Source organism: Ailuropoda melanoleuca, chromosome 9 (genome assembly GCF_002007445.2).
Source record: "Ailuropoda melanoleuca isolate Jingjing chromosome 9, ASM200744v2, whole genome shotgun sequence".
Taxonomy (NCBI): Eukaryota; Metazoa; Chordata; class Mammalia; order Carnivora; family Ursidae; genus Ailuropoda; species Ailuropoda melanoleuca.
The window spans coordinates 25,940,021-25,952,108 of record NC_048226.1 but is presented as its reverse complement, the minus strand read 5'-3'; the positions used below and the strand labels follow the sequence as shown (position 1 = coordinate 25,952,108).

The 12,088-nt window shown below is 38.1% G+C and overlaps 1 protein-coding gene across 2 annotated transcripts in view; it reads right to left on the bottom strand.

Moving 5' to 3' along the window:
* The window catches only part of GABRG3 (gamma-aminobutyric acid type A receptor subunit gamma3), a 721,008-nt gene that overhangs the window by 29,054 nt on the left and 679,866 nt on the right, over window positions 1-12,088 (bottom strand). For both annotated transcript variants that reach the window (XM_034667987.1, XM_034667988.1), the window contains exon 7: window positions 6,573-6,725. In XM_034667987.1, coding sequence (XP_034523878.1) covers window positions 6,573-6,725 — 153 coding nt within the window. The remainder of the gene's footprint in view (window positions 1-6,572; window positions 6,726-12,088) is intronic.

Sequence of the window (12,088 nt, the reverse complement as noted above, 5' to 3'; positions counted from 1 at the left end):
AAGTTCATTTTATCTTTTGTTTCTCTTGCCTTTGGAGATGTGTCATGAAAAACGTTGCTTTGGCCGATGTCCTAGAGGTTGTTGCATATGTTCTCCTCTACAACTTTGATGGATTCCTGTCTCACATCGAGGTCTTTCATCCATTTTGAGTTGATCTTTGTGTATGGTGTGAGAGAGTGGTCAAGTTTCATTCTTTTGCATGTAGCTGTTCAATTTTCCCCACACCATTTATTGAAGAGACTGTCTTTTTTCCACTGGATGTTTTTTCCTGCTTTGTCAAAGATTAGTTGCCCAAAGTGCCAAGGGTCCATTTCTGGGTTCTCTATTCTGTTCCATTGGTCTNTTTCTCCATTCTATTCCATTGGACTATGTGTCTGCTTTTGTGTCAGTACCATGCTGTCTTTGTGATCACAGCTTTATCGTATAGCTTGAAATCGGGCATTGTGATGCCCCCAGCTTTGTTTTTCATTTTCAACACTTCCTTGGCGATTCGGGGCCTTTTCTGTTTCCATACAACTTTAAGGACTATTTGTTCTAGTTCATTGAAAAATGTCTTCGATATTTTGATTGGGGTATCATTGGAAGTGTAGATTGCTCTGGGTAGCATGGACATTTTAACTATGTTAATTCTTCCAATCCATGAGCATGGAATATTTTTCCACCTTTTTGTGTCTTCCTCAATGTCTTTCAAGAGTTATCTACAGTTTCTAGAATATAGGTCCTTTACGTCTCTGGTTAAGTTAATTCCAAGGTAACGCATGGTTTTTGGTGTTATTGTAAATGGGATGGATTCCCTAATTTCTCTTTCTTCAGTCTCGTTATTCGTGTATAGAAATGCAACTGATTTCTGCGCATTGATTTTGTATCCCGCCACATTACTGAATTGCTCTATAACTTCTAATAGTTTGGGAGTGGATTCCTTTGGGTTTTCCATATAGAGTATCATGTCATCTGCAAAGAGAGACAGTTTGACTTCTTCTTTGCCGATTTGGATACCTTTGATCCCTTTTTGTCTTCTGATTGCTGTTGCAAGGACTTCTAGTACTATGTTGAATAATAGTGGCGAGAGTGGGCATCCTTGTCGTGTTCCTGATCTTAAGGGAAAGGCTTCCAGCTTTTCCCCATTGAGAATAATGCTTGCAGTAGGCTTTTCATAGATGGCTTTTATGAGATTGAGAAATGTNGTCATCTGCGAAGGGAGACATTTTTGACTTCTTCTTTGCCTATTTGGATACCTTTTTTCCCTTTTTGTTGTCTGATTGCTGTTGCAAGGACTTCTAGTACTATGTTGAATAATAGTGGCGAGAGTGGGCATCCTTGTCGTGTTCCTGATCTTAAGGGAAAGGCTTCCAGCTTTTCCCCATTGAGAATAATATTTGCTGTAGGCTTTTCATAGATGGCTTTTATGAGATTGAGGAATGTACCCCTTTATCCCTACACTCTGAAGGGTTTTAATCAGGAAAGGATGCTGTACTTTGTCAAATGCTTTTTCTGCGTCAATTGAGAGGATCATACAGTTCCTGAGACCTTTCTTGTTGATATGATGTATCATGCTGATGGATTTGCGAATGTTGAACCACCCTTGCATCCCAGGTATGAATCCCACTTGGTCATGATGGATAATCCTTTTAATGTACTGTTGGATTCTAGTAGCCAGGATCTTGTTGAGGATTTTGGCGTCCATATTCATTAGGGAAATCGGCCTGTATTTCTCCTTTTTGATGGGGTCTTTGCCTGGTTTTGGGGATCAAGGTAATACTGGCCTCATAGAATGAGTTTGGTAGCTTTCCTTCTGTTTCTATTTTTTGAAATAGCTTTAGGAGATTAGGTGTTATTTCTTCTTTGAATGTTTAGTAGAATTCCCCAGGAAAACCATCCGGGCCTCGAGTTTTGTTATTTGGAAGGTTGTTTATCACTGACTCAATTTCTTCATAATTAATTGGCCTGTTTAAGAAATCAATTTCTACCTGTTTCAGTCTTGGTAGTTTATAGGTTTCTAGGAAAGCCTCCATCTCTTCCAGATTGCTTCCTTGTGAGTGGATTAGGCCTGTCCCTCTCTTGCTGTTCCAGCTTCTTGAGGTGAGAATATAAAAACTGCATTTTAGATTTTTCTATTCTTTTGAGTGAGGCTTGGATGGCTATGTATTTCCCCCTTAGGACTGCCTTTGCAGTATCCCATAGGTTTTGGACTGTTGTGTTTTCATTCTCGTTGGTCTCCATAAATTGTTTAAATTGTTTTTTGATTTACTGGTTTATCGAGTCATTCTTGAGNGTTTATCGAGTCATTCCTGAGCAGGATGGTTCTTATTCTCCAAGTGTTTGAGTTTCTTCCAAATTTTTCCTTGTGGTTGAGTTCCAATTTCAGAGCGTTGTGGTCTGAGAAATATGCAGGGGATAATTTTGATCTTTTGGTATCGGTTGAGACCTGTTTTGTGTCCCAGAACATGGTCTATTCTTGAGAATGTTCCATGGGCATTAGAATAGAATGAGTATTCTTTGGTTCTGGGGTGTAGTGTTCTATATATATCTATGAGGTCCAACTCGTCAAGTATGGCATTCAAAGCCTTTGATTCTTTGCTTAGTTTTTTCCAGGATGTTCTGTCTATTTCTGATAGTGGAGTGTTTAGGTCCCCTACTATTAATGTATTTTTATCTATATGTCTCTTTAATCTGTTTAAGAGTTGGCTTGTGTATCTTGCTGCTCCCCTGTTGGGGGCATATATATTTATAATTGTCATATCCACTTGTTGAATACTTCCTTTAAGAATAACATAGTGCCCTTTTGTGTCTCTAACTATAGTCTTTAGTTTAAAATCCAATCTTTCTGATATGAGAATTGCTACCCCAGCTTTCTTTTGAGGTCCATTTGCATGAAAGATGGCACTCCATCCCTTTACTTTCAGTCTGAATGTATCTTTGGGTTCAAAATGAGTCTCTTGTAGACACCAAATGGATTGGTCATTTCTTTTTATCCAATCTGCAACCCTGTGGCATTTTATGGAAGCATTCAAGCCATTCACATTGAGACTGAGTACTGAGAGATATGATTTTAATGATGCCATGTTGCCAGTAAAGTCTTTGTTTGTATCGGTTGTGACTTTCGGTTCTGTATCACTCTTGGGGCCTTTTAACCTTTATAGAACCCCCTTAATATCTCCTGTAGGGCTCATTTCATGGTTATGAAATTGGTTAATGACTGGCAATTCTGGATGGTTTTTATTTCTGCATCAATTCTGAATGACAGCCTGGCTGGATAAAGGATCCTTGGCTGCATGTTTTTCTCTGAAAGAGTTTTAAAAATGCCCCCCCAACACTTTCTTTCATTCCAGGTCTGTGTAGACAGGTCTGACGTAATTCTGATAACTTTGCCTTGGTACGTGAGAAATTTCTATCCTTGGATCTAATATTTGCGAATTGTACTATGATGTGACTTGGCGTAGGTTTGTCATGGTTGAGCTTGGATGGGGTCCTCTCTGCCTCTTGGACACGAATGTTTGTTTCCCTCGCTAGATTAGGGAAGTTTTCAGCTACAATTTGTTGAAATATCTCTTCTAGACCTCTGTTTTTCTCCACCCCCTTAGGGATGCCGATGATTCTGACATTGGATTGTTTCATTGAGTCATTAATCTCCCGTAACCTACATTCATGGGCCAGTCCAGCCTCAATTTTTGTTTTTTCTTCTACTAACCCCTCCTCCAATTCGCTAATGCATTCCTCTGCCTCGGTGACCCTGGCCATCAGAGCCTCTAGTTTTGACTGCATTTGGCTCATAGAATTTTTAATTTCTGCCAGATTCACTCTCATTTCTGCCCTTAGGGATTCTATATTCTCATTAACATTTTCGTTAATACTCTTTTCAAGTCTACTCATCATCTTGACCATTGTTACTTTGAATTCCATTTCTGATAATTTGGTTACATCCATATCCATTATTTCTGTGGCAGAGGCCACAGACTCATTGTCTTTTCTTTGCTGGAGGCACTTCTCCTTCTCGTCATTCTGATGAGGAGAGGTTGCAGGGTTGTCTAGCCCAAATTATTGACCAGGACTCAGGCCGTGTGCCCTTGTTTTATAGGGATCTTAGGGATGTGGGCTTCTTCTTTAAAGATTTTATTTATTTATGTTGCAGAGAGCCAATGAGCTAGAGAGGGAACACAAGCAGGGGAGTGGAAGAGGAAGAAGCAGGCTCCCAGCGGAGGAACCCAATGAGGGACTCCTTTCCGGAACGCCAGGATCACACCCTGAGCCGAAGACACGTGCTTAATGACTGCACCACCCAGGTGCCCCGGGATGTGGGCTTCTTGATTTTTCAGCCTGCCTTCTGGGGGAGGGGCCTGCCGCGCCGATACTCAGGCAACCCTGTTTCGGTAGAGTCTCCATGTCCCCTGCGAGGGGGGATGGGAATGGGCACACTGTGAGCCGGTATTTCCAGGCTTTTGTTCTCTGGTGGCTTTCCCTGGGGGTCTGCTGTGCCTCTTCTGAGAGCCAGAGCAGCAGTGGCCGAATCTCAGCCTCTGTCTCAGAACAGAGGGATCACGGATCGTTCTCCACTGATGTTCTGGACACTTTAACTCTGTTACTGTTGGTGCTGCTCAACCCTGCAGCATCCCAGGATGTGCACCCCACACCCGGCATCCCAGCCCTCACTTCCAGGGCCTGCGCATCTCTGTCCTTTGTGTTTGTAATGCTGCCAGCCGCCCCGTGTGCTCCTGATTACCCCCCCCTTTCTTTATTCCTTTCTTCCTAAGTTCTTATGGAACTTAACCTCATTTCTTAAAATTTTTTTTATCTCATTCATTTTCTCTTCTCATTCTGGAACCCCCAGTTGCAGTTATACATCTTCATATTGTCCTACAAATCACTGAGGCTTTGTTCATTTTTAAAAATCTTTTTATCCCTCTCCAGATTAGATATTTTATATTTTATATGATGGTCTTAAATTATACACAACCTTTTTTTCCCCTGCCATCTTCAATCTACTATTAGGCCCAGTTAGTGAAATTTTCAATTCAACTATTATACATTCCATTCTAGAGTTTACTTTTTAATATACTTTACCTGCTGTGATTATCTACCTGTTCATTCATTAGCATATTTTTCCATAAGTCCTTTAACATTGTCATAACAGCTGTTTTAGAGCTCATGTCTGCTGATTCAACACCAGATTTGTCTTTTTATATTGCCTATTTTTTTCTTGATCATGGGTCACATTTTCCTGCTTCTAAGAATGCCTACTAATTTTTTGTTTCATACTCAATATTGTGGGTGATACAGTACAAAGGTTATGAAGTATATTATCCTTTTTAAAACCATGTTATATGCTTTCTTATGACAGTTAATTACTGGTGGTTCTCCTTGATCTTGTTATGGCTTGGTTTAAGATTTATTTAAAGAAGGTCTAGAGTACCCCTTTAGTCTAAGGAACAGCTTTTTCTGGTGTCTTAACAAAATATTCTGGTGTTAATTTCTCCACTCTTCTGGACTGTAAATCTATTATCCTAAAGCAGTTCTAGCATCTCTATCTCCTTAATGTCACTGTGGTGACAGGACTTTCATAGCTTCAATTTATGCAAACATTACTATATATTATACTATTTAGAAGCTGATTTTTTAAAGTCATGCTTACTATGACAGCTGGTGTTTGCAATTGTGCAGTCATAACCCCAAGAATTGTTATTAAATTTGTGTTATAACTTTGCTGGATGATTTACCAGTTCTGTTATCTATTTTCTATAAGCATGCAAAACTAACACTGGTGGGGTTATGACAAGTTAGTTTATCTTGCTCAAACAGTACTCTGTTGGTTGAACAAAGAATAACAAATACAGAAAAAAACACCATGTAATATGAGAGATTTTCAAGGATTTTGAAATTGGGGGAACTCCCTCTTTTCTGTAAAATATTTTTCAGGGAAAACAACCTCTATATTCAGTCTTATGTATTACCTGTTTTCACAAATCAAAATATTGAAAGTTGGGTAATATTCCTATCATAAAGAAAAATTGATATAAAAATGTTGCACAATTCTAAAACCACTGAAATTTAGGGTTTTATTAAGAGGACTTTGGGGGTCAGAGGAAAATTCATGAAAAGACTTTGAGCTTTAGTGTGTAGATTATAGCTGAAAAGAATGATCACTTTCTTGCTTGATGGTAAAGTTGCTATACACAATCAGAACTTTTGTTATTGAGAGACTATTTTACGGTTATGTCTTTAGTCCTCAGAGTGTGTGAAAAGTTGTGTTTCTTTTACACTAATGCAGTGAGACTTTTCAGTGTGTCAGATTCCCAGGATGTGACTACATTTTTATGATGACATCATCCTTAGAGCATAGTATCAGATGATGCAATTGATTTGTTCTTAATCTCTAACCCAATGTATTTTAATTGGCACACTTGGAATTATATTGTCAGAAAGAAGAGTCTAATTTGACTACTTGAAACAATCTAAGCACAGTTTATGGAGCCTTCAAATTAGATCAATTACATTTGAACAAGGTCTCTCACTGGAAATATTTTTATGAGTAGTTCTGTATTAATATTATACAAAATGGTGGGAGAGTTGAGACTCACCTAATGCTGTTCTTGCTGGTGTAGCATCTTTTTTGATCCAAAATGACACCCAGGATAAAACCACAGTCAGTATACAGGGAATGTATGTTTGAATAGTGAAGTATCCCATTCTTCTACTCAATTCAAAATATATGGTCATGACAACATAATCACCTGTAATAAAACATTGTCAAAAGTAAAACAACTTTCTTTAATTAAAACATAATTCAGGGAAATAATTTTATTAAATGTATGACTTGGATAAAAATATACAATATAGTCAAATTGTGAAAAAAGGTCAAAATGCTGGTGTTCTTAAACTTAATTTTTACAGACTTTATTTTATCCATGGCTGTGCAAGACGTTTTACTGGTCACTGGAAAAGACACACAAACATATTACTTCATAGAGGAAACAGACATGCACGTCTATTCTGTGACAGACCATTACTTGATAAGTATTATTGCTTGAATCCATCTGTATGTTTCATGTTTAAAATCAAGGGTAACACAATAAAATCCACCCTCAAGCAGATCCATAGTCATTTTGCTTTTTCAATAGTAACAGAGCTATCATAAACTTTCATATATAAATTTGTGTAACAATTTTATATTTCTATTTTTATAGCATGATTTTAGCTTATCAACCTTGTATTTTATGTTTTATTTGATATTTTTATGTTGATTTTATCCTTTCATGACTCCAGCAGTTAGGCTGTGTCAACCCAGAAAACAAACAGAAGAAATCATTTATGACATTCTACTTCCTCCTACTACAGCAAAGACACCCCATAAAAGAGTTGTTACTAGAGATTCCATAAAATTCTTTGAGTGATAGGACAGGGTGCATGTTTAATACATTAGACATTTTATTCCAAAATCATCTATATTTCTGTCCTTTCTGGGCAACCTCCTGATGAGAGCATGTCTGTCCCCCTCCTCCCATTTGACCTTCACTTTTCAACATGCTGAATTCAGCCTTTTGGCACCTGAAACTCACCATGTCCATACCTGAACTATCATCTTCCCCCACATCAATGCCTGCTTTTCTCTCACCAAAGCCAAGCCCTTCTCACTATGCAAGACAGAAATCCAGAAGCCACCTGTGACTCCTCCTTTTCCCTTCTTCAATTCCTGCATTGCTCTCAATTCCTTTCCCCACAAGTGCTAGATCTTATCACAGTTCCCCACCTATCTCCTAAAAACTAGCCCTTTCCTAGACCATTCTATGTCCTACCATCAAAAGGATCATTCTAAAACACAAATATGAGTCTATCTCTCTCCTTATAATCCTTCACCAGCATCTTGCTATTCTCGTATTATTGTCATGACTTTATTATGGTCTATACCATTCTGCATGCAATGCCTCTTGCCCCTTGCAAAGGAAGTCTTTGCACTCTGGACATCAGAGTTTCCCCAGGTCCTCAAATATACTAAGATCCTTCCCCATGGCCCAATAAATCTCTTTTCATGCTTAGGGTGCTCTTCTTTTCCTTTCTCCTGTATCCCAATTATTCCATTCACCTTTGAATCTCAGTTTAGAAATCACTTAGTTTACCAGGAAGTCCTCACTGAGCCCCTCCCAACAACTCTTATTAATTCATTTCTATAATTGCTAATATATTTTTCAGACCAATAAACTGGTTCGTTATAGAATATATCTCTCCTGTTTACCAACATTACTTAATGATAAGCAATTGATTAGTGTTTATTTAATGAAAAGATCATAATGAAAGTCTGATTTTTACTTAAGAAGATTGATAGGGAGACTACATTAAGCCCATATGAAAACTGTCTTTCAATAATTAGAAATTTTTTGTGGTGTTCTGTTGTACCAATATTCGGAATGGTTGATAGAAACATCAATACTGAGATCATTTTCCAAGAAATGCTTAAAATTTTGAGCAAATTAGCATTTCAGTACAAAGAAATCAGAATGATTAACCTGAAGTAATCAAAAGACACAAAGATGTTTTTCTAACATGAATGCCAAGTTACATCATTTCCTGGGGAAATATTATTGAATTATGTGTGATATTTAAATGCCTATTAATTTTTACATAAAATTTCAATTAAAAGCCAAGCAGAAAACAAACATAGCCAGAAAAACAACACATAATAGATCAGTTATGAACACAGCCTTGATGGAATATCCAGAATTGAATAATTTCTTCAGCTACCATTGTGGGTTTCTGAGAAAGATAAAGAGGGACAATTTCAGAGCAGACACACAATTCATTTTAGCAAATCTATCTGCTTCCCCTCAACCTGAAGTCAACGGACTCTCTACACCTGTGCTCAAAATACACCTTTGCCTAACTCAGAGGTGCGCTGAATGTCCCATTATCAGGTATAAAAGACAGATGGACTGTCAGGACCACATTCTGGGGCCTGATCCTATAACTCCATTGGTTCTTGGTGAGGTTTTGGGACACACCCTAAGAAGCAGTTCCAGAGAGCCCCATGGTTCTAATATTCCAGCTTCCAGAGTGTACAAATGCCCGAGGAAGCAGTGGCAGGAGAAACTGTGGGTTCTAGCTCATTGCCCAACACATAGCCAATGTGCCACTCATCCTCAATTAGAAACAAGAGGCCATGGGGTCCTAATTTCCAGATGCATCACATGTTCCTGTATACACTTAATTTGTTTGTGTAAGCCTGAGGACAGGAGAGGAGGAAAAACCCTCAGAGGAGGCAAAAATTCTTCCCTATATCTGTAAAATTGTGGCTGAAATTTCTTCAGACGGGCCAACTACATGCCTAAATTATATTTGCCACTGGTTTTAGGGCTCTTGACTGAAGAAAAATGTAGATCTTTTTATCTGCTCCCCTTCTGCTAGTGTACATATACCCACACACATACATTCACAAACAAAGACACTCACATACCCCCATGGACGCAGTCGCTCCAACTTGGGTGTGAAGTCTCAGCTCCTGCTTTGTGTTTCTTGTAGGCTTTTCCCCCCCTCTCTGTGATGTTTTAGCCATGCACCCTTATCAATGTGTGGCTTTCCTAATGCAATTCATGAACTGGAACAGAATGGTTTTGATTTTCTGTGATCAATTCTTTCCAAACCGAAGGTACCTGGGTTTTTGGTTGACTCTTATGGCAAATAATAGAGATCTAGAATCCACAGAAGTCTCTGAATCCACCCTGGAATATGCCTGATACCTATTTCCCCAGGGGAAAATGGAACAGAAACAGTTGGTGAGGGACTGAAAGATGCTTCTCTTTGATACGTCAAGATAAAAAAAAAAAAGTCATCTTTGGCCTAGTGGAATTATAAGAACAAGTTGCTCTTTGCTAATAGTTCATTTGTGTGTGTGTATGTGTGTGTTTCCTGAGCCAATGTAAGGGAAAATATGTGAAAGCATTGAAGGCTTTTTGGGAGAGCATGTGTAGTACTACTTTTTAGCACAATGACACATATTTATGAAATAAAAATTTATTAAGCTAATACTGTGTTTCATGAAGTTGGAAGTACAAAGGTTAATAAGATACAGAAAGTTCCCTTAAAGCTAAAGACTAGCCAGCCACATCTTCCGTCATTTACCCCAGCATTGTTTCCAGAAAGAACTATTTACTCCATGTCATAGATAGCCTTGTTTATTTATTACACCTTAGGCACCAAAAACTTCCTTTGAATCTCTTTTAAACATCACTGTTATTTCTCCAGATTTGCCCTTCTTTTGATGGCCATGTCTTCTCACCCCCTCACAAAGGTATCTTCCCTTGGTCTCCTTTCAAAATATCCTAAGTTAATACCCTTCAAAAGCCAGCCAAGTCCTTATAATTAACAAGCAATTTTCAGAAAAAAAAAAGAGAGAGAGAAGAAAAGAAAAGAAAAGAAAAGAAAAGAAAAGTAAAGAAAAGAAAAAGAAAAGAAAAAAGAAAAGAAAAAAGTTTGCTCTGGGAAGACTTATCTTTTTCTTTTGTTTATGACATCTGTTCATGAAATTGAATTCTTCATTTGAAGAAATCGAATCTATCAACCTTTTATGTTATTGTTTGTACTACTGAGAATCTGTTTCCTAACCTAAGATCATAAATATATTGTATTGTTTTTGTCTATAAGTTTTGTTTTTATTTTTATATGTAGTTGATTCTTCTTCAAATTTAATTTCTTAAATTCCATGATCAGTTCTCACAGCATCATTCATTGTCAGCCTCAGTCATTCACAATGCCACCTCACATGTCCATTTAAGTATGGATCTGTTTTATTCACGTATCCATATGTGTATGGATCTATTTCTACATGTCAATTCTTCTACAATTATCACATTATCTTAATTATTAAAACTGGGAGACACACCCTAAAATGACCCCAAACTAATCACACACTCTTACAATTCTCTCATTTTGAGTGTGAGAAGAATCTGTGATTTTGTTTTAACCAATAGAATGTAACCTGTCACTTCCTTGATCAGGTTACTTTATAGAGCAAAGGTGAATGGATTTTGAGATCTGTTGATTTCAAGTGAATCCAAAGAGAAATTATCATGGGTGGACCTGACTCAGTCAGGTGAAAACCCTTTAAAGATAGACTGGGACTTTCACGAGGAAAGATTCTCCTTCTGGTCTTGAAGAAGTGAGCCACTATTAGTTCCACGGCTACAAATAACAAACTCTTTGAACAACCTAATGAGTTCAAGAGTAGATTCTTCCTTAGCCAAGCCTCCAGATGAGAATGAAGCTCAGCCAATTCCCCAATCGCAGCCTTAAGAGAGCCTAAATAGAGGACTGAGCTAAGCCACATCCATGCTTTTTACTCACAGAAACAGCTGAATTATAAATGTGTTGTTTTAAGCCACTAAATGTGTGGTAATCCATTACAAAGAAATGAAAAATTAAGGGAGCATGACATCAACAAGATGGCCAAATAAGATGTCCCTCAAACATATTTCCCCTCAATAACACTAATTTGACATCCATCCATCTTTGTGCCTTTGTGGAAGCTGTGGGATCCAGGTAGAAGACTATGAAATCCTGGTGCTATTCAAGAATGAAGTCAGCCATTTTGACAAAACAAAACAGACTTTTACTGAGGCAACTGATTCATCAAACCTAAAAACAGTTCTGTTTGCCTGAGGACTCATCCACAGCCCCACTTATCATTGGTTCTGTTGCTAGCACCATATGCCAAGGGACCCATGAAAAGTCACACCTACTGTGTGTTGAGTAATAGGTTCCAGCTGTGGACCATAAAATGGCTCATGAACCAGATCCAGCCCTGTTGGTCACTATCTGGGAGTCTCTGAAGAACACTGATTTAGACGTTCGCCAGATGAGAGAGACAGTTGAGAGAGTCTTTGTGGGAGTCCAGGAGTCAATGGAGATGTTAAAGCACACTGCTATAGCAAAAAAATCTGACACTGGACACATTGATTCTAGCTACATCACCCATCCCCCAAAGCAGCAGAGCTCAGTGACAAGAGAGATCTTTTTTTTTATTTATTTATTTTATAATTATATTATGTTAGTCACCATACAGTACATCCCCGGATTCCAATGCAAAGTTCAATGCTTCATTAGTTGC